At 41.1% G+C, this 24,054-nt stretch overlaps 1 protein-coding gene across 8 annotated transcripts in view; it reads right to left on the bottom strand.

Annotated features, from left to right (window-relative positions):
* ryk (receptor like tyrosine kinase) overlaps positions 1-24,054 on the bottom strand; it is a 259,214-nt gene that overhangs the window by 195,180 nt on the left and 39,980 nt on the right. For 6 of the 8 annotated variants that reach the window (XM_048604449.1, XM_048604450.1, XM_048604442.1 and 3 more), the window contains exons 2-4: positions 18,220-18,341; positions 13,108-13,207; positions 8,161-8,295 (exon numbers count right to left, since the gene is read on the bottom strand). In XM_048604449.1, coding sequence (XP_048460406.1) covers positions 8,161-8,295; positions 13,108-13,207; positions 18,220-18,341 — 357 coding nt within the window. The remainder of the gene's footprint in view (positions 1-8,160; positions 8,296-13,107; positions 13,208-18,219; positions 18,342-24,054) is intronic. The other 2 variants (XM_048604446.1, XM_048604448.1) reach the window with 1 other exon arrangement.

Raw genomic sequence — 24,054 nt, 5'->3', positions numbered from 1 at the left:
TTGGACTTGAATTATCACACATAGGGATAGAATGTTCAATACAGTAATGCAGAAATAGCAAGGGCTCTGGGTGCAAGGGACAATTATCATAGTTTTTTTTAAATTAACATCTGTCTCTATCAAAGAGTGAATGAAGTTAAGTTTTACATATACCATTACAAGTAAAATATAAAATACAAATAAAAAATGAGAAATGGAGTAGAAGAGCATACTGAACAATGGATTATGGTCTTTATATTATCAAAAATCAAAATATAACAGTCAGTGGAAGTTGTTCATTGTGTGGATGAGGTATGGTTTGGGCTATTCTTAGATCTTGTTGTTTTTTCACCTTAATTCAGTTAATTGTTTTCATTTCTGTAGCTGGTAGTCAGTAAAAGCTAAACAAGGGGTGAAGTTTGGAGTTTGACAACAATATCAAGAAAGAATGTCATGGTGGTAATGTTTATTCTTGAGTAAAAATCTTCACTATGTCCAAACTCACGCTAAATTCATTTTGCCCATCAACTTGTGGGTTAACTTAAATTGTTCTATTCTGACATTACATAAATTGTAGAAGTTTTCAAATTCAATCTTGGCCTCATCTTTGTAATTTACTCCAACCCTACAAATACCTTGAGATATCTACATTCCTCCAATTCTGGTCTCTTACACATCCTCAATTTATATCACTCCACCAGCGATGGCCATACCTAGGGCTCTGAACTCTGAAATTAGCGATCAATTGAAACAGGGGATTCTCCAGTCAGAGGCACAGGCAGACATTTCTGCAGCCGACAGCAAGACATCAGAATGGTGTGTTGCCTCCCTGGTGCCAGGATCAAGGTTATCTTGGAGACCATGCAGAATGTTCTCAAAAGGGAGAGGAACCAGCAGGAGGTTGTTATACACGTTGGAACCAACAACACAGGAAAAAAAACATAATGAGATTATAAAGGAGAGAACGTAGGAAGTTGGGCAAGAATTCAAAAAGGAGGCCCTTGAAGGTAGTAATATCTGAATAATTCCCAGTGCCATGAGCTAGTGAGGGTAGGAATAGGAGGATACAGCAGATGAACGAACAGCTTGGGAGCTGGTGTGGGGGAGAAGGATTCATATTTTTGGGTAATTGGAATCTCTTCTAGGGTAGAACTTACCCATTTAAAAAGGATGGATTGCACCTGAATTGGAAGGGGACTAATATAACAGCGGGGAGATTTGCTAGAACTGCTCAACTGGATTTAGACTATTGAGGGGGAAGAGATGTGGACCAGGGAGATAGTGAGGAAAGAGATCGGTCTGAGACTGGTTCAGTTGGGAAAAGGATCACGCCAAACAGGTGGGGCAGGCAGGAACAATACAGAGAACAAAGTAGGACTGATAAATTAAACTGCATTTATTTCAATGCAAGAGGTAAGGCAGATGAACTCAGGGCATGGTTGGGAACATGGGACTTGGAAATCAGATATTACAGAGGCGTGGCTCAGGTTGGACAGAATTGGCCACTTAATGTTTCAGGGTATGGCTGCTATAGAAAGAATAGAAAGGAGAGCGAGAGAGAAGAGGCGGTTTTGATTAGGAATAACATTATGGCTGTACTTAGGGAGGATTTCCAGGGAATACGTTACGTAAAGTTATTTGGGTGGAACTGAGAAATAAGAAAGAAATGATCGCCTTATTGGGATTGTAATATAGACCCCCCAGTAGGCAGCAGGAAATTCAGACACAAATTTGTAAGGAGATCTCAGTTTTCTGTAAGAATAATAGAGTGGTTATGGTAGGGGATTTTAACTTTCCAAAGCCATAGTCTAAAGGGCTTGAATGGAGAGGAATTTGTTAACTGTGTACAAGAAATTTTTTTGATTCAGTATGTGGATGTACCTACTAGAGAAGGTGCAAAACATGACCGACCTGTGGGAAATAAGGCAGCGCAGGTGACGGAGGTGTCAGTGGGGGAGAACACTGGAGCCAGTGACCATAATTCTATTAGTTTTAAAATAATGATGGAAAAGGATACACCAGAACTAAAAGTTAAAGTTCTAAATTGGAGGAAAGCCAATTTTGACAGTATTAAGGAAGAACTTTTAAAAGTTGACGGTGGCGGGGGGGGCGGCGGGGGTCATGGGCAGTGAATGGGGGAGGTAGATGTTTGCGGGTAAAGGGGCAGCTGGAAAATGGGAAGCCTTCAAAAACAAGATAGCGAGTGTCCAGGGACATTATCTTCCTGTTAGGGTGAAGGGCAAGGCTGATAGGTGTAGGGAATACTGGATGACTACAGATATTGTGGGTTTTGGTCACGAGAAAGGACGAAGCATGTGTCAGGTTTAGACAGCAGAGATCGAGTGAATCCTCAGAAGAGTGTAAAGACAGTATGAGTATACTTAAGAGGGAAATCAGGAGGACGAAAAGGGGAGATGAGATAGCTTTGGCAAATAGGGTTAAGGAGAATCCAAAGGGATTCTACAAATACATTAGGGACAAAAGGGTAAATACGGAGAAAATAGGGCTCCTTTAAGATCAGCAAGGCTGCCAATGTGTGGAACCGCAAGATGTGGGGGAGATACTAAACGAGTATAGTTTATTTAATGTTTTAGAGTAGATTTGTAGCTCAGGTTGTGGATGTTGTGGTTGGTTGGCTCACCGAGCTGGTTTGTTGTTCTGCAGATGTTTCATTACCCTGCTGGGTAACATCATCAGTGCAGCCTCCAATGAAGCACCATTGTGTTTTCCCGCCCGTTATTTAAACTCTGGTGTCTGTCGAGCTGAATTACCTCACTTCCAGTTTTCCTTCATAATGGAGTCTATATGGGGTCAATTTCTATGTGTTTGTTGATGGCTTTCTTCATGGAGTACCAGGCTTCTAGGAATTCCCATGCTTGTCTCTGCTTTGCTTGTCCCAGGATCTTGGTGGTGTCCCAGTCAAATTGGTGGTTCTCCTTATCCATGTGGATAGAGATGAGTGAGTATTGGTCACGTCTTTTTGTACCAGTTGATGTTCGTGTAACCTTGTCGTTAATTTCCTTCCTGATTGTCCGATGTAGTGTTTGTCACTGTCTCTGCAGGGAATCTTCTATATGACAGTGGTCCTGTCCATAGTGCATAGTGGGTCTTTGGTTCGGGTGAGCAGTTGTCGTAGGGTTGATGTGGGTTTGTGTGCTACTCTGATGCCCAGTGGTCGTAGGAGTCTTGTGGTCAGTTCAGATGTGTTGCTTTATGTAAGGTAGCGTGATGAGTGTGTCAGGGTGTGTAGTGTCTCCCTAGTATCGTTGGTGTAATAGGCATTTTCTGACCCAGTTTTTCGGGTATCCATTTGCTTTGAATACCTGGAAGAGGTACTCTTCTTCCTGTCATAGCTCTGTGCTGCTGCAGTGTGTTGTCACCCGTTTAAATAATGTTCTCACGCAACTACGTTTGTGTGTATTAGGGAAATCGCTGTTGAAATTCAGTACTTGGTCAGTGTGTGTGGCTTCCTGTGTACCTTTGTTAGGAATTCCCCATTTGGCCTGTGCTCTACCATGATATCTAGGAATGGGAGCTGTTTGTTCTTCTCCTCTTCTCAGAGTCACATAACGAATGAGGATATATTAAACAAACCCAAGATGCTGTTAAATTTTCAGTTAGAAGGCTTTAAATGATTGATATGTGTGTGTGTGTGTGTGCGCAAGCTGGGGGGGGGGGGGGAGACAGACAGCGAGAGAGAGTGAGGGAGAGCGCGCGCACCTGCGTGAGAGCAAGGGAGAGTGCACACACATGTCTGCATGATTGTGTATCTATGTGAGAGTGGGGGGGGGGTGCGGCGGTGTGGAAGAAAGAAAATAGTACGGTGAGGTCATCTGTAGTGCGACATGAACTCAAGATTCCAGTCGAGGCCATCCTCATGGGTACCAAAAGTGGCTATCAGCCTCTGTTTTCTTGTGCATCCTGAAGTCTGTCTTGGAGGATGTTTACCTGAAGATTCGAGGCCAAATGTCCTTGACTGCTGAAGTGTTCCCCCACTGACAGGAATACAGGGAGAACCAGCCATTTGGATACAGAACTGGCTCAAAGGTAAAAGACTGAAGGTGGAGGACGTTTGTTTTCCCACACTGGACGCCTGTGACCAGGCTGGGTCCACTGCTGCTGATCATTTATATAAATGATTTAGATGTGAACATACCATGTATGGTTAGTAAGTTTGCAGAGGACACCAAAATTGGAGGTGTAGTGGACAGCGAAGGTAGTTTCCTTGGAGTACAATGGAATCTTGACCAGATAGGCCAATGGGCCGAGGAGTGGCAGATGCGTTGAATTTAGATAAATGTGAGGTGCTGCATTTTGGAAAGGCAAATCAGGGCAGGACTTATACACTAATGGTAAGGTCCTGGGGAGTGATGTTGAACAAAGAGACCTTGGAGCGCAGGCTCATAGTTCATTGAAAGCAGAGTCGCAGATAGACAGGATAGTAAGGCGGCATGTGGTATACTTGCCTCTATTGTTCAGTGCACTGCATATAGGAGTTGGGAGCTCATGTTGCGGCTGTACAGGACACTGGTTAGGCCAGTTTTGGAATATCGCTTGCAATTCTGGTCTCCCTGCTCTAGGGAAGATGTTGTGAAAGTTGAAAAGGGTTCAGAAAAGATTTACAAGGATGTAGCCAGGGCTGGAGGGTGTGAGCTTTAGGGAGAAGCTGAATAGGCTGGGGCTATTTTCCCTGGAGCATTAGCGGCTGAGGGATGACCTTACAGAGGTTCATGAGATCATGAGGGGCTTGGATAGGGTAAATAGACAAGGCGTTTCCGGAGGGGGGTGGGGGGCAAAACTAGAGGGCACAGATTTAGGTGAGTGGGGGAGAAGACTTAACAGAGACCTAAGTGGCAATTTTTTCATGCAGAGGGTAGTGCATGTATGGAATGAGCTGCCAGAGGAAGTGGTAAAGGCTGGTACAATTACAACACTTAAAAAGACACCTGGATGGATATATGAATAGGAAGGGTTTAGACAAAATGGGCCAAATGCTAACAAACGGGACTAGATTTATTGAAGATATCTGGTCGGCATGGACAAGTTGGACCGAAGAGTCTATTTTCGTGCTGTACATCTCAATGACTCTAAATCACACTACTTCTCCTTCTCCCTTTCAAGGTGCACTTAAAGCTTATCTCCGGACAAACATTTGGTCACTTGTCCTAGTATCTCATTATATAGCTCTATCAAATGTTGTTTCATTATACACCCGCGAAACATCTTTGAATATTTTATTACATTGCCAGAACCTGATTTTAGGAGCTAAACGTGAACCGAAGTTGGGAAACCTCAGTCCAGTCACTTGTACAATTCAGCTCACAGAACAAAGTTATATGCATTTTGGTTCTAACTGACACAATCTCACTGCAGGCCAGAACAAAATAATGACTATTGACCATTGCAATAAAGGGTGTTCTCCTGCAGTTTCTCAGGTCAACTGTATAGCTACTAAGTATCAAGCATCACTCAGCATCCAGTTACACATTTGGTGGTCCTTGATTTAAAAGGACATCCAAACTGGAAACACTCCCATTTTCCCAATGTGATCACCACTCAAATAATCACAATTAAAAAAAAACTTTTGGCAAAAAAGGAGTGGAGTCACACTGAAGCAGAACCTTGTGAAAATCTCTACTCTTTATTCTCATGATATAGTCTACAGTTCAATGATGATATTCTGGGGATGAGCAATGCAAAAGCCAATTGTTTGCCCACACAAAGCAAAACACTAAAGATCCACATTCACTATCAGTGGTCAGTACATTGAGTATAGGAGTTGGGAGGTCATGTTGTGGCTGTTCAAGACCTTCCCCACATGTGAGCAGTTAAGCACAGAGCTCAAGTAGAGCTCTTTAACTTGACCAAGGAGGATTTGGTTGCAATGCAACAGGGAAAGCAAAGAGGAAATTAAAGTTAAGTAAATATGCCAAGTGTTTTCTCAGGGAAGGATTCATTGGCAAAGACAACATGAACATTTATTTCACAACAGTGGTTCTTCAAAGTGCCAGAGAGAAATAAAACGTGCTAAGTTAGTGGACAGATTTAAAAATGGAATCTAATTCTGTACCATGATCAGAGATTTACAATAAGAATAATTAATTATTCTCATCCATCTTTCAACAATAGCATGGTCTCTGCATATTCTGAGATCACTTTACTTTGCATTCATTTTTCTCATCATATATTGTACCATTTGACTAAATTTCATACCACTGATATCACTCTTACAAGTGTAATGCTGGCAGTAACGTAGAAGTGACTTACAAAACAGAACTGAAACCAGGCCGTGTTGTATTGTGGACTGTGACTTTACAATCTCCAAAAATGGAGGCAAGCACCAATTCAAATTTACTAAATTTTCTAAAAAATATTAATAAATTTATGTCACCCTTTCAGTTAGTGCATTCCAGATCATAAGAACATTTCACTGCTTTTTCAGTATTTTCCTCATGTTGGCTTTGCCAAATATGTAATTCTGTGCCCTTTGGTTTTTAACTCTTCTGCCACTGGAAGTTGTTTCTGCTGCTTTGTTATCAAAACCTTCATGATTCCAAACACCTGTATCAAATCTATAATGCACCTTTGCTGTTCTGAGGAAGAGATTTATGTTATTAAGTTCAGTTTTACAGTCTGAATAACATCCCTATTCTGTTGATGAGTCATTCGGGATCAATTTTTTTTGTGCTGTTGAGGAAAATCAGTTCAGTGATTTTGCTGAAAGGATTTATATATTAAAACAAGGCTAGAACGAGTTTAGACATGACAACTATTTGGGTACAGAACCGGAGGTCACTGAAGGACTGTGACATTTTAATTCAGCAAGGCCAATGAGAAGAATGAGAAATCGAAACATAAACATCAGATTTTCCATGAGTTAGGCTAGCTCCATTTTTAAAAAGGAAGCAACAATGAAATGTTTCAGAGGTAGCAGGAACTGCAGATGCTGGAGAATCTGAGATAACAAGGTGTAGAGCTGGATGAACACAGCAGGCCAAGCGGCATCAGAGGAGCAGGAAGGCTGACGTTTCGGGCCTAGACCCTTCTTCAGAAATGGGGGAGGGGAAGGGGGTTCTGAAATAAATAGGGAGAGGGGGGAGGCGGATAGAAGATGGATAGAGGAGAAGATAGGTGGAGAGGAAACAGACAGGTCAAAGAGGCGGGGATGGAGCCAGTAGAGGTGAGTGTAGGTGGGGAGGTAGGGACGAGATAGGTCAGTCCAGGGAGGACGGACAGGTCAAGGGGACAGGATGAGGTTAGTAGGTAGGAGATGGGACTGGGGCTTGAGGTGGGAGGAGGGGATAGGTGGGAGGAAGGACAGGTTAGGGAGGCGGGGACGAGCTGGGCTGGTTTTGGGATGCGGTAGGGGGAGGGGAGATTTAGAAGCTTGTGAAGTCCACATTGACACCATTGGGCTGCAGGGTTCCCAAGCGGAATATGAGTTGCTGTTCCTGCAACCTTCCGATAGCATCGTTGTGGCACTGCAGGAGGCCCAGGATAGACATGTTGTCTGAGGAATGGGAGGGGGAGTTGAAATGGTTCATGACTGGGAGGTGCAGTTGTTTAGTGCGAACCGAGCGTAGGTGTTCTGCAAAGCGGTCCCCAAGCCTCCGCTTGGTTTCCCCGATGTAGAGGAGGCCACAACGGGAACAGCGGATGCAGTATACCACATTAGCAGATGTGCAGGTGAACATCTGCTTGATGTGGAAAGTCTTCTTGGGGCCTGGGATGGGGGTGAGGGGGGAGGTGTAGGGGCAGGTGTAGCACTTCCTGCTACTTACTAACCTCATCCCGCCCCCTTGTCCTGTCCGTCCTCCCTGGACTGACCTATCTCCTCCCTACCTCCCCACCTACACTCACTTCTACTGGCTCCATCCCCGCCTCTTTGACCTGTGTGTCTCCTCTCCACCTATCTTCTCCTCTATCCATCTTCTATCCACCTCCCCCTCTCTCCCGATTTATTTCAGAACCCCCTTCCCCTCTGAAGAAGGGTCTAGGCCCGAAACGTCAGCCTTCCTGCTCCTCTGATGCTGCTTGGCCTGCTGTGTTCATCCAGCTCTACACCTTGTTATCAACAATGAAATGTGTTTGTTTCATATACTGGAGCAGACTATGCCATTTCAATTTTCATTATCAGCTCAGGATGGAGAACAGAGGACATGCAAAGGACCTACTCCTTACTTTTGAAGCAGATTTTCCTCCTTTTGAAGTTCAGGACTGTGATGTTCTTTGAGGAATTAATCGTCAAGTTAAGCTGCATTTCCATGGCCACCTCTGAATCAAATGTTCCTGTGCATAACAGGTCCACTCTAAATACTGCAAAAGACCAAAAATGTGTGAAGTTTTCTGTTAAAGTCTGACTGGTCAAAGACTCGAGAGAGAAAACAATTATACAAACATCATCAGCTCAGTTCAGAATGTACTATTTGTCAATGATGAATTTGTAATGAACTTTGTCAGTTAATAAAATCTATAAAAAGGGGTGAATGTGATTATTTTTTCCCCCCAATCGTTCATTGTTTCCCTCAACGTCATTACTATCATGAATAGAAAGAAGTCTTTAAGCTGACACATTATGCAGAGGAGGTGAGCACTTACAAAGAGGAATAATAGCCAACTTAGACAACCGAGTCCTGATGAAGGGTCCTGACCGGAAACCTTGACTTTCCTGCTCCCCTGATGCTGCCTGACCCGCTGTGTTCCTCCAGTTCCATACTGTATCGACTTAAGACAATTCTGTGCTCACTTAATCTCTAATAGTAATCAAGGGAATGACAAGTATAACCATCAACAGTTAGTTCGGTGAAGGATGGACTTTGTATAGGGGATGCAAGACAGACAACAGCACTTGCCTTTCACATATTTAATTGGAGTCATACAGTTCTGACAAACTGCTTAGACAATGGGTCAAATTTTGAAGACAGGAGTGAAGACAAGATTCTTGAGAAGTGGTATAAAGAAATCAGACAAACTGATATTTTCAGTACAAGAGGTTAGTTTTTAATCTAATTTTCACAGATCTTAAGGACCTGGGAAGAGGAGCTTAATGTCACCAGTTTATTTGCAGATACATAGTTACCATTTAGATTCACAATTGTTTAACAAGAACTGGAGATAAATCTTAAGGCAGAAAAAGAGTTGAGCTTAAAAGTAATTTACTGTTCAGTCATTTCCCTTTTCTGCCCGAGTGTGTCAGTCACTGGATTTAATGCCTTAAAAAGTTAAGGCCAGACAGGACAATCTCAAAGACATGAGCATAATGAGTCACCAAGGTCAATGATCGAATTTAGCTCATTTGGAAATTCAGGAATAAAGACATTGAAAAGAGCCTAAGGCATAACATATTTTCCAGGATTTTTATAAAAGTATACTTATCATGTCAGCCACAATCTAACAGTGCAGCAGACTCGATGGGCTAAATTGCCCAATTCTGCTTCCACGTCTTGTGGTCTTACGGTCTAAATACTCCATTATCCTTGCACATACCAACATACCAAAAAGAGCATGCTGCCACACCAACGTCCCACTTCCAAGACGAACTTCTGCCCCAAAAGTAACAGAGGCTGCAGTAGCCACATTGGTCACCTTCCGACTCCCCCTGAGAGTGGAAGAGAGTCATCTCGTCTGCAAGGGACTGGTGATGATGACGATGATGATGATGACGACAACAACTACCATAAGACCAAAAAATATAGGAACAGAATTATAGGCCCATCAGTCCTAGCTGATATGCTCCTCTGCTACCTTCTCCCCCTAACCCTTGATCCCCTTACTAATTCAGAAATTATCTCTGTCATAAAGACACTAAAAGACTTGGCCTTCACAGACTTCGGCAGCAATGAGTTCCACAGATTCACCATGCTCTGGTTGAAGAAATTCCTCCCCATCCCAGCTACAAAATCATCCAATCAGTCATACAGCATGGAAACAGATCCTTCAGTCCAACTCCTCCAAGATGACTAAGTTTCCTAAACCAAACTGGTTCCACTTGCCTGTGTTTGGCCCATTTCCCACTAAACCTTTCCCACTCATTAACTGCTCAAATGCCTCTTAAATGTTGCAACTGAACTTGCATCTACCACTTCCTCTGGCAGTTCATACCACACACGAACCACCCGCTGCGGGGAAAAAGTTGCCCCTCATGTCCCTTTTAAATATTTAAATATTAAAAATATGCCCCCAGTTTTGAACTTCCCCCAGAGGGGAAAGAACACTGCTATTCATATTATCTATGCCCCTCATGATTTTACAAGGCCACCATTCAACTCCTATACTCCAGGGGTAAAAAAAAAGTCCCAGTCTATCCAACCTCTCCTTACAATTCAAACCCTCCAGTCTCAACAACATCCTGATAAATCTTTTCTGAACTTTCTCCAATCTAATAATGTCTTTCCTACAGCATGGTGATCAGAACTGTTCACAGGATTCTAAAAGTGGTCTCACCAACATTCTGTACAAAAAACTGTGTACCTGAACTCCTAGGTCTCTGACAAAGCTACCCAGAGTACTACCATTAACTATACAAGTCCTGACCTTGTTTGCCTTACCAAAATGCAATATCTCGCATTTATCCAAATTAAACTCTATCTGCCACTCCTCAGTCCATTGGTCCAATTGATCAAGATTTCTTTGTAATCTTACATAACTTTCTTCACTGTCGGCTAGTTCTAAAGGGTCGTATCTTCATTCTGAGGCTGTGCCCTCAGGTCTCAGTCTCTCCTACTAGCGGTAGGATTTTACCCACATCTACTCTATCCAGGCCTCTCAGTATTCTGTAAATTTCAGTGAGATGCTCACTTATCTTCCTAAACTCCATCGAGTATAGACCCAGAATCCTCAAATGCTCCTCATACGAAAAGCCCTTCATTCCTGAAATCATTCTTGTAAATCTCCTCTGGATCCTCTTCAATGCCAGCACATCGTTCCTTAGATACTGTGCCCAAAACCGCTCACAATATTCCAAATGTGACCTGACCAGAGCCTTATATTGCCTCAGCAGCACATCCCTGCTTTTGTATTCTAGCCCTCTTGAAACTAATGCTAACATTGCATTTGCCTTCCTAACTGCCAACTGAACCTGCATGTTAACCTGAAGAGAATCCTGAACTAGGACTCCCAAGTCCCTTTATACTATAGTATTGGTAAAGGCAGTACAGTTTGCATAGCGGCAAGCAATGGAACAACCAAATATCAGGGTAAGCACATCATTCACAAGATTCAACACCTGCAATATTACAAGTATAAACAACTTTGTTGTTAGCCTGCAACTTGATGCTCTACGCATGCGAACATTTACTGCTTAATTGTTTAATTTGTTGATCAAAGGAGAAAATATATCAGTTTGGAGTTAGGTACCTGAAATGCAGACACATTGGATTAGAGTTGGAATTTAGCTACACTGAGTAGTTCCAGTAGTTGGACAGTTCTGGAACTTAGTATAGTTAGACATATTATGCAACACCAAAATAGTGGTGCTGCAATATGACAAATTAGGATCACTGCGCAAGGAGAAACTGCAGTTTGACAGAACTGCATAATTCCAATTAAATATTTGAAGGCCCAATTGTCTTTCATCCCCCATGAAAAGTTCATTCCCTGACAACTGCCTCCATCAGTCTGTTCAAGATTGCCTGAGGCTAAATCAGACCAATCACACTTCAGAGTCCTACCTGTTTTAAAGCTATATTTCTGACCACATCTACTCACCAAGACAATTCCATCCAGCTCCATCGTAATGCATTTGCCTCAGCTCATTGGCTGCTGTCTCAGCCATATAATAGAAAAATCCCTAACGTGTGGAAGCAGGCTTATTTGGCTCGAGTCCACACCAACCTTCATGGCATCCCACCCAGACCCAACCCCCTACCCTACCCCTGTAACCCTGCATTTCCACGGTTAATCCAGGAAACCTACAAGTCCCTGGGCACTATGGGGCAATTAAGCATGGCCAACTCAACTAACCTGCACGTCTTCAGACTGTGGGAGGAAACCAAATCACCGGGAGGAAGCCACACAGACATGGGAGATGTGCAAACTCCACAAAGGCAGATGCCCAAGGGTGGAATCAAACCCAGGTCCATGGCACGGTGAGGCAGCAGTGCTAACAAGGAGCCACCGTGTCGTCCTGTTCCTATGTTGCCTCTAGATTTGACAATTCCAATGTTGCCTTGCCTGGCCTTCCATCTTGCACCCTTAGTAAACTTGAGCTCTTCCAAAACTCTGCTTTCATATTCTCAATGTCACAAAGTCCTATTTACAGTGTACATGCTGACCTACACTGATAATGATATGCTTTTAAATTTATGACCCTTACTTAAATCTATGGTTCTGCAATGCCAAGCTGGTCATTATTTCAGTTTCCTTTTGCTGTTGGCCCACAAGTTCACATTAGACTTTTTTCACTAATTGTTGACTGTTTCCTTCAACATCATTATTGACACATATTGAAAAAAATCTTTGATGTAACACATTATGCAGAAGAGATGAGGACCTACACAGAAATACAGACAATTCTGCAATAATGCGTGTTTCGTTAATGCGAATTGGCTGTAGCACGATCGATGAATATGGACGTGTTTGGATAACGCGAACTTTCTGCTGTACAGGTATAGCGATTTTTCATAGCGATTTCCCTATAAGGCGATTTTCTAAGGCAGTTTTCCAAAGCGCGATTTTCTGTAGCACGAGGTCACACAAGAACATAACTATCACATTATAGAAGAACTAAATGTAACAGCCAGCTTAAACAACCCATATTGTGCTCCATGCTTGTTCAATAACTAGAAGTAATCGGGGTAGTTTCAAGGTCACCATTATTGATAGATTGAAAATTATTCTGAACCTTTCCAAGGCATATAACACTTTTGTCCCTTCTTGTCAACATTTTTCCCTCCCATTAAAATCTTTCTCTCTATCACGCACACATACCTTTCCATTTCCAATCCAAATTTGCATCTAAAGTTTTACAAATAACTTAACCTGGAAAGGTTGAATAAACAGTACAATTTACATGTTTTTGAAAAAAAAACTATGTCACATAGCATGAACAAAATTCTTTTGAAAGTACAGAAAATACCCATTCCTTCACAGATCAGCAGTTCTCAACTGTTGCTTTTTATCCTTTCTCACCTGATTCTTTGCGTGGAATCTCTCCTCGTGCAGAGATGTTAGCTTGAGGCATGTCCATGACTGCTGGGTTGTCCACCTGAAAGCCCAACGTGTATTCCACCTGTCACAGAAAACACTTCATGAGAATGATTGTTCAGATGTTCACTATTATGCATTTACTCTATTAAAGTCATACTTAATAAAAACAAGTAATGCTATGCTCCAAAACTACAACGTGACTATCTTGACTATATTTATAACCAAGTGGAGAAGGCTCTTATGGTGCAATAGTAGCATCCCTACCACTGGGCCAGGGATACTGTGTTCAAGTCCCATATGCACTAGATGTACGTTATAACATGTCTGAACAGGCTGATGAAAATAACTATAACCAAACTGGGGGAAAATGTAAATTAACTTGTTTTTAATTTCCTAACCTTTATTTTGATATCTCAAACACTCAATACAAGATACAATCAGAGTAATCACAGCACAGGAAGTCATTCAGCTCATCAAAACTACAATAGTTCGCAGTAGCCCAATCCACTCATTCCTATTTCCACACGCTATCCCAGTGACCCTGTAAGCAAGTTGATTTTCCCCTCAAGTGCCCATCCAATTTCCTTTTGAAAACACTCAACATCTCCAATTCCACTGCCCTCATAGGCAACAAGTCCCATAACATTCACTATGCAAGTTTCCTTTGGCTCATGTCATGATAACATGAATTTTAACTTCAGGGCAATTCTAGAAAATTACAACCAGGGTAAAGCAAAGACATCAGGAGCCAACGTGGTGGGTGAAGAAAGTTTTCTGAAGTCCCTGCTGCATCACTGGCACTGCAGAAGCATTGGTCATAATCTTTCAGTCCTCTCTGGACGTGGCAGCAGTGACACGAGGACAAGAGAATGTTGACTCTTTTCCTCTGAGGGGAGATGGCTAAGAGACGACTTGATTGAAGTTTTCAAGAGTCATAAGGGACCTGGGTAGGGAAGGCAGGGAGAAACTGCTCTCACTCATGAAAAGGATCACAAATGAGAGCGCACAGATTTAAAGTGATCTTTAAAGGAAGTCAATACAAGAAAAAATTTCCACATAGCAAGTAGCTCAGGTCTGGAATGCACTGTCTGTAAAATATGTTGGAGGCATGTTCAATAAGGCATTCAAGAATGACATATTTAATAGTACCGTGCCTTTAAAAAAGGATTTGTTCTAAGCTGCTTCTCTTGCAGAGAGGTGTTGCCAGAATGTCTGCTTCAGAAGCAGTGGGTAAACAGCTTTGATTTCCCCGAGTGTATTTTTTAAAATTAGACAAAAGAAGCACAAGTGGGTGAAGTCAGGCTCACACAGACCCAGTTTTGCTTTCAATTGGGATTTGGATTGGCTGTCGAAGCTTATAGATATAGCCTTTTGCTGCAGCAAAAAGCTTGGGTTCTCTCTCTGCTGTTAGATTGTTTCTTTCAGGTGTTCCTTTCTTCTGGACTGCAAAGGAAATAGAATATGGAAGAATAAAATCTCTACAGTGTGGAAGTAGGCCATTTCTAGTCCACAATGACTCTCCGAAGAGCATCTATCGAAATGATAGATGAAGCCTCTTCACCATGACTTGAAATGCAGAATCTCAGATTTGTCACAGGGCAGGAAGAAGCCATTCAGCCCTTTGTGTCTGCACCGACTCTCCAAACGAGCAATTCACTTGGTGCCATTTAACCCATAACTCTGCACATTCTTCCTTCACTGGTAACAGTCTAATTTCTTTGAGTGCTTCCCTTGTTGCCTCCACCAGGAAAAGCATTCCAGACTCTGACCACTTGCTGTCTGATAAGATTTTACTCCTTCAATCAATTACATTGAATCTCTGCCTTCTCATTCACAATCATTTTATAAGTGGGAACCGTTCCTCCCTAAATTCTATGCCCACGCCCCCCCATGATTTTGAAGACCTTCATCAAATCTTTCATAGAACATAGAACATTACAGCGCAGTACAGGCCCTTCGGCCCTCGATGTTGCGCCGACCTGTGAAACCAATCTGAAGCCCATCTAACCTAAACTATTCCATTATCATCCATATGTTTATCCAATGACCATTTAAATGCCCTTAAAGTTGGCGAGTCTACTACTTTTGCAGGCAGGGCATTCCACTCCCTTACTACTCTCTGAGTAAAGAACCTACCTCTGACATCTGTCCTATATCTGTCACCCCTCAATTTAAAGCTATGTCCCCTCGTGCTAGCCACCACCATCCGAGGAAAAAGGCTCCCACTGTCCACCCTATCTATTCCTCTGATCATCTTGTATATCTCTATTAAGTCACCTCTTAACCTTCTTCTCTCTAACAAAAACAGCCTCAAGTCCCTCAGCCTTTCCTCATAAGACCTTCCCTCCATACCAGGCAACATCCTGGTAAATCTCCTCTGCACCCTTTCCAATGCTTCCATATCCTTCCTACAATGCGGTGACCAGAACTGTACGCAATACTCCACGTGCGGCCGCACCAGAGTTTTGTACAGTTGCAACATGAAAATCCTCATCTTCAAGAGACAGAAATCCTAACTTTTCTCATCTACCTCTGTAACTTGAAGTACTTCACTATTGAACCTTTGAATCTTTTCTGCACCATCTCCAATGTGCACATATCGTAGACCTGGATGTAATGTTCCAGTGGGAGTTGAACTGATGTCTTAAAAGTTTAATACATGCTCCTTGGTTCTCTTGCTCCTATTAATATTAGTCCCGATACACTGTTTTATTAACCGGTACCTTCAATGACTTACGTAATCATACAGCCAAGCCAGGCCCTTCTGTTCCTACACAAACTTTTAGACTAATTTATTAAGTTAAGAAAGATACAACTTCAGAAAAATGCCGTGGTTAAACGTTACATTATCCTGTCTGCAAACCAAATGGTGATAAGCTGCACTTCTAGTGAATCTGCTTCTGTTGATGCAAATTAAGCAAACTGACTGCATTGTGAAGAAAGTCTGAGAAGAAAGAAAGTTCAGATTTTTGAAACTAACACTTCAATTTGGATCCATTAAGATAAACGGACTTAGGCTTAGCTGCTCAGGTTAATTACAGGACAAACAGCAGCATGACTGCCACCGGCTCTGGTCCAATCTCTTTTGCACAAACTCAGGTGGTGTATTGTTCTTGAAGGTCATGATTAAATAAACTTTGTCAGGTCTTACATAAAATCATAGAACATAGAATCCCCACAGTGTGGAAACAGGCCATTCGGCCCAACAAGTCCACACAGACCTTCTGAAGATCATCCCAGACCCATCCCCTAACCCTATCCCTGTCTTTCCCACAGCTAACACACTTACACATCTCTGAACAATTAACTTGCACATTTTTGGACTGTGGGAGGAAATTGGAGCACCCAGCAGAAACTCACGTTGACACAGGGAGAACATACAAACTCCACACAGACAGTCACCCAAGGCCAGAATCAAACCCAGGTCCCTGGCACTGTGAGGCAGCGGTGCTAACCAGTGAGCCACTGTGCTGTCTTCTTTGGTCAGTCCAACAATTTTTTAGCCATCTTGTGTTGTTCATTGTGTTGGCTCTCTGGCAGAACATATGTCAGGGAGGTGAATCAAGTGTCCTGTCAGCTAAGGCCACCTTTGTCTCTAATGACGTCCTATAGGTATCGCCAACCATTTCTTGGTCATACTTCTTCACTGGTGATTTTAGCCCTCCACGTGACACCCAGGTTTTATTTGACAATGATGGCAATAGTAACATATCTTCCAATTCATCCAGCTTTGACACAGTTTTGTGTTAATGCTTTAGTTCTGTTATCAGGATACAGGAGTTTTGATTCTGGCTCTCAATACATGCCTCCAAACAAGTTCATGGAAACAATTAACCTCTCGTTAGCTCTCTGATTATCCAAAATATTTTGCAGTTGATTTTAAGAGTCAAGCACAAAAAAAATCACATTAACAATCTGTAAAAGGCAGATCATACTTGACTGAAATATGACAAATTTAGTCTGTAGGATAGTTAATATCTGACTAACCACAACAACAGAAGTACAATAATAAGAATCACTGGGACACAAAACACATGGTCAGTGCCTCAAAGAACAGTTGGAAAATTTATTGCAAGTTGCAATTCATTTCAAAATGCATCAAGTTTTATTATTTAGTATAAAAACTAAATTACATTGTTTACCTACACAAAAACTAATGTTATATGCTTTTGACATAAACTTGCAGAATGTACAATTGACTCACCACGAAAAATAAAATCGCGAGAAGCAAACAGAAAGTTAACTTGTCATTTAAATGTAAAACTTGTGGCCCTCTTGTGATGCCCTGAACCAGGAAACCCAGATTCAAGTTCCCCCTGCTCCAGAGGTGTAAAATAACATCTCTGAACAGGTTACTTAGAAAATTAGGATTATAAAAAAAAAATAACTTACACCAGGTTTCAATGAACATTACTTGTTAAACAAAAGTATCCTCCAACATGTGGCATTAATTACTAATGCAAACTTAAACTATACCTCCTTTAAAATGTACATTTCATTCACATAAAGGATGGGCAGAGACAGACTTGACAAATAAACACAGAAGGATCCATTTTGCTTGTAGGGCTTATGGACAAACTGTTTTTCAGATCTGTGATAAACTGTACTTAAACCAATCCAAACCTTGATGCTGGGCAGTTACTTTTTTGAGACCAACGCATCTCAAAAATATCAAAGCAAGTTATACCAATGTAATGCCAACAGTTCCACTGTCCTTTAATTATTAAAACAAATAATCAGTGCTTCTATTTCCCAGTTTACATTTCCAAAGAAAATATCTGAGATCCTTATTGTTCAGTGGACAGCGACAGAAGAGCATGATCAGAGATAGGATAACAGGTGATAAAATTCCTCGCATATACAAACACTCCCAGCAATTTGTCATTAGGGATGCAAAAGAATGCTCTTAGTTGATTTTACCCTCTCTCAGTGGGAAATCCATGACAGCTACTGTAGCAACCGATCATGAGATGAATACCACCAAAAAGTTGCTTCATATCATTCCAAGTGACTAGCAGACCACTGCTACTATGCAGTTTACAGAGTGCGCTGCATTTCCATTGGAACGTGTCCTGACCTAACCTTAACATTTACCTTGGATTTAGCATGCCAAGTGAAATGAAGGCTGTTGGTCTCTCCGGGTACAAGTAACTTGAAAGGGAGTGCGTAATAACTGACAACATCATTCCGTACATAATATAACTCAGCATCAAGACCTGTAGAGAGAAAAAGAAAAAGAAATTTGTATGTATCATCCTCAAATATATTGTTTAAATTGTAAACAACTTTTTTTTTTTAATTCTCTCAGTGACAAACATCAATAGTTCACATTTAATGAACATTGTTAACTTGGCAAGTTTTATCATTAACTGCTAATAACGCAATAGAAACAGGAATACGAGCACTTTACCAACTAAAATTTTGTGTGCACAAAGTTCCCAAAAAGTAGATAAACATAGGTGAATTTGCATAAACTCCATTTAACAATTTTACGCTACGTAATTAAAACTAAAACACACTATGTATCATCACATTTGAAAAATACCTCTGTGGTGTCTAAGTCATTTGTTTACCTTAAAAAAAAATCACCAGCCCCAGTACTGACCCAAAGGAAACACCACTGTTAACCTTCCTGCCTCTAGAAAATTACTCTTTATCATTACCCAGTGTTTTCAATCCTTAAACATTCTTATCCTTAACCCTTTCACTTTTTTTCAAATCCATGCTAACACTGATCGCCCTATTCCCAGTCTGTTAACAAACTTTTTGCATGATTCTTCGTCAAATCTTTCCTGAAATCTGCCTAGAATCACTGAAATCACTAGAAAACTGTAGAAGCAGTGAACTGGCAAAACATTTCAAAAACCTGAACTATCCAAGTCAAAAAAAACTTTTAAAAACTTGAACATCTGAATAGGGCCACTATATTTTGTAAGTATATACATTATTTTTTGTCAAACGCAGACATGTATTTTCATGTTTTACACATGCATTTCGCAGTATCACAGCTGATTCAGCAGACCTGCCCAAAGTAAACAATGCACTGTAACTTAGCCTGAAATTGAGGCCAGTGAAATGGCTGATGATTGTCACTACTTGGCAAATGTAAGCAACTATTCATTTTACTTATAGATGTTTTAAATAGAGCTGATTGCACTGGATTGGGCAATAAATAAACAGAAACCAGCAGAAACACATCAAAATTTCTTTCAGATATTACAGCTGACCACCAAGAAATATTAACCATTTACCAAATCTTTTAAAAATATTAATGGCTTAAAGTAGAACTAAAATTGTTTCAATTTTTTTAATTAAGAAAAAACGTTATGTCGCTAACAGCTAAACACATCTACAATACAAAACCGTAGAGAACAGAACACACTTTATGCTTCCAATGGTACTCCACCAGAGGTTGATGGGGTGAGGTGAGAAGCATCAACGCTAGCATATTAAATCACAGCAAATTTCAGCACAGAAGTTGACTATTTTCCTGGTTCCTCGCCGCTGGCCTTGACTCCTTGAAAGAGCATCATGGTTAGTCCAATATTCTTTGCTGGTGTTCAGAATTTGACCAGTTGCCATCACTAAGTGCCTGTTCAACTTGCTTTAAATTTTTTTTTAGTTTTGCTTTTGGGACGTGGGCATCACCAGATAGCCAATATTTATTACCCATTCCTAGAAACCCTTGATCAGATGATTGCAAACGGTCTTCTTGAACCACTGCAGTCCATGTAATTAAGGTTAACCCACAAAGCTCTTAACGGAGGGAATTCCAGGATTTTGACCCAACGACAGTGAAAGAATGGCAATGTATTTCCAAGCCAGGATGGTTAGTATGTTGGAGGGGAAATTGCAGGTAGTGGTATTTCCATATATTTAGTGACCTTGTCCTTCTAGATGGAAGTGGTTGTAGGTTTGGAAGGTGCTGTCCAAGATTTTGGTGAATTTCTGCAGTGCATCTTGTAGATAGTGCACACTGAGCATCAGTGATAGAGGGAGTGAATGTGGTGCCAGTCAAGCAGGGCTGCTTTATACTGGATGGTGTTAAGCTTCATGAGGGTTGTTCCATCACATTCCTGACTACTACCTACTGAATGATGGATAGGCTTTGGGGAAATCAGGAGGTGAGCTGACCACTGCAGTAATCCTAGCTTCTCACCTGCTCTTGTAGCCACTGTCTTTATGTGATGAGTCCAGTCGAGTTTCTACCCAATGGCAACCCTCAAGGATGTTAATCTTGTGGGATTCAATGATGGTAACACCATTGAAGGTCAAGAGGTGGTGGTTAGTTTGTCTCTTTTTGGCGATGATCATTGTCTGGCCTTCACGAATGTTATTTGCCACTTGTCAGCCCAAGCCTGGATGTTGTCCAGATCTTGCTGCATTTGAACATGGACTGCTTGAGAATCTGAAGAGCTGCAAATACTGGTGAACGTTGTACATTGATAAACATCTCCATATCAGACCAGATGATGGAGAGGTCATTGATGAAGCAGCTGAAGATGGTTGCGGTGACGATACTATCCTGAGAAACTCCTGTAGAGACACCCTGGAGCTGAGATGACTGACCACCAACAACTACAACTATCTTCCTATTTGCCAGATATGACTCCAAATATTGGAAGGTTTGCCCCTTGATATCCATTGATTCCAGTTTTGCAAAGGCTCGGGATATAGATCAATTGCAGATATGGGCAGAGAAACGGCAGACGGAGTTTAATCTGGCTAAGTATGACGTACTGCACTTTGGGAGATCAAATGTTAAGAAAAGTATACAGTTAATGGCAGGACCCTGAACAGCATTGATGCACAGAGGGTTCAAGTCCATGGCCCCCTGAAAGTGGCCACACAAGTAGATAGGATGACAAAGAAAGAAGTGGCATGCTTGCCTTTATTGGTCAGGAAACTGATTACAAGAGTCAGGATGTCATGTTGCAGCTCTATAAGAATTTGGTTAGGTTGTATTTAATTTAGGTTGCATTCAATTCTGGTCATCACATTACAGAAAGTATGTAGAAGCTTAGGAGATGGTACAGAAGAGGTTTACCAGGATGCTGCTTAGATTAGAGGGTCTGAGCCATTAGGAGAGGCTAGAAAAACTCAAACAGAAACAGGTCTTGCTGGAAAAGCTCAGCAGGTCTGTCAGCATCTTTGGAGAGAAATCAGGGTTAATGTTTCAGGTTGAGTGGCCTTTCTTCAGAACTGCTGAACTTTACCAGCGATTTCTGTTTTTGTTTCTGATTTACAGCATCCGCGGTTCTTTCGGTTTTAATCTAGAAAAACTCAGGTTGTTTCCTCTGGAGCAATGGAGGCTGATGGAAGACTTGAAACAAGTCTATAAAATTATGAGATGCATAGATAGGGTTGACTGTCAGAATCTTTTTCCCCCGGGGTTGAAATAAGGGGCATGCATTTAAGATGTGGGGGGTTCAAAAGAGACAGGAAGGGCAAGTTTTTTTCTATACACAGAGAATGGTAAGAGTCTGGAACATGCTGCCAGGTGTGGTGGTGTAGAAAGATACGATAAGGGCATTTAAGGGACTTTTGGATAGCACACGAATATCCAAAGAATGGATGATATGGACCAAGAGCAGGCAGAAGGGATTAGTTTAATTTGGTATCATGGTCAGCACAACATCATGGGCCAAGGAACCAGTTCCTGTACTGTACTGTTCTATGTTCTATAAATCCAGTAACTGCAGGCTGGTCAGTATAATTGCCAGTGGTGAAATTTTACATATTAATCTGTGGCAAAATTAGTTGTCACTTGAATAAAATAATGGCTAATAAATGAAAACCAACACAAATTTGTTAGAATTGACATTGATTAAAGTAATGAACTTCACACTTGTACACTTAAAAAAAAGACATTCAGTAAACTGTCTTGTAATAAATAGACCCGTTAATAAGACAAAATAATAGCACAATTCAAACCTATAGGATTATAGGACATAGGTACAAAATGCGCTAAGAAGCAAAAAATAGATTACACCGATGAACATCAAATATTTCAGTCTTGAGAGAAGGATTCTTAATAAGACTGCTCTTTTTTGAAATACATCAATGTCCTGAACTTGGGCACAAGGGATGCAATTTCTAAGTTTCCATTTCAGACAGTTTGAAGAATGCTAGCATACCTCAGGGTTAAGGGAAGATAAAGCTGGAATAGGAAAAAATTGCCTGCAATGGCACAAATATCAATGACCAGAGGACAAAGATTGAAGATGGCTAGTGAAAGAACTAGACGGCAAACAAAAACAAATGTTTGTGAATGCAGTGAGTTCTGATCATTCAATAGCGGCTTTCAAAAGGAATTGGACAAATGCTTAAGAAGGGAAAATATAGCAGGACAATAGAGAAAGAGCAGAGACTTCAAGGATAGCTCTTTCAAAATGCCTGCAAAGACACAATGGGCAGAATGGCATCCTACTGTGCTACAAGGTTCACTAAATATGTAGTTGTTGAATTTAGAAGCAGTTTTTTTTTCCCCCCAGTGATCACATGCATAAATAATTCTCAGTGCTTCCAGTCAAGGCTTGTATGCCAATTTTAGGGGAGAAAATTTTATTAAGGTTGGGATATCTTGCATGTCACCTGGAGAACCTCATTCCTTTGTCCATAGGCCCAACAACTCCATAATTGGTTCATGAAGGGCAATCTGTTAATTGGACTGTTAATGTTATCCTCTGAGAGATCTAACCTTAACAAGAATCAAGGAGTCTGAAATCAATAAAAAGGTGGGACATCGAAGGGAATAATATTTGAATTACTCCAAATGCTCCACACTACCTAAATGAACTATAGAAACACAAACATTGAGGAAATATATGCGGCTTGTAGTATACTCTGAAAACATATCACAAGTGCACATGAAAGAGGTAAGCGATGAGGTGAAAATTGATAGGTAGGATATCCTGCAAAACTGAATGTGCTTACACTGGATACATTATCTGATCCGGATAGCTTTTATCTCACATTGCTAGGGGATGTAGGATTAAAGAAAGTACAACAGATTGCCATAATCTTCCAATTTCCCCGAAGCATGGGACAAGTGCCAGATAATAGACAAGTGGTATTTGAGACACCCGGAACAAGTGAAAGGATATTTGTGGTAACTGATGAGCTCAACCGTGTCCTGGATGAGGTTTTAGAAATAATATCATAGAAAATCAGAAGACACTTTGTGAGCTTTGGGTTAATTGAGGCCAAGCATAGATTTATCAAAAGCACATCATACTTGACTTAGCCAACTGAACATTTTGATAAAGTAACAGAGAAAGAGAAGAGAAAATATTGGTGTTGCCAAAATGAATTAAGAAGTACTACAAAAAAGGCTGCTATTTAAACTTAAAGACAAAAAAACAGTGAGTTATTCGGTTTGTTTTAAAGAATGGAGGAGAATAGACAGTGGCGTTCCCATGGGCCAGTGCTAGAACCAATACTCTTTGGTATATAAAAAATAACCAAACACTGGAATACAAAATAGCATTTTAACATTTGCCAATGATAGCAAAAACAAAGACATGGCATATAGTGAGAATGAAACCAGGCAATAGCAACAGGATACTTAAGATCCCAGCTGATGAAACTACTCAAGTCAGATGCAACAATGAAATCTTGCTTGATTTTTTTTTAAGTTTAATGTGGCAGTCTTTCACTGAAACATCAGCGCTCAAGGTTTTCAATGAAATGAGACACAAAGAAATAGGGAACAAAATAAAACAAACTAAGCTAAATGTAACAAAGTTAGAAAAATTTCAAAACATACAACAAAACAAAATCTCGACTCCACAACACCATCATCTTACAGTTACTCAAAACATAGAATAAATTTCTTCTGGATGTCTCTACAATTGGGCCAAAGATCAGGCTACAAGTCTCAGTACCTTATCCAGAGATGAGCTGTGACATGTCATGATTAAAAATACT

The sequence above is a fragment of the Rhincodon typus genome, chromosome 13 (genome assembly GCF_021869965.1).
Source record: "Rhincodon typus isolate 14 chromosome 13, sRhiTyp1.1, whole genome shotgun sequence".
Lineage (NCBI taxonomy): Eukaryota > Metazoa > Chordata > Chondrichthyes > Orectolobiformes > Rhincodontidae > Rhincodon > Rhincodon typus.
This window is presented reverse-complemented; position numbering and strand designations above follow the sequence as displayed.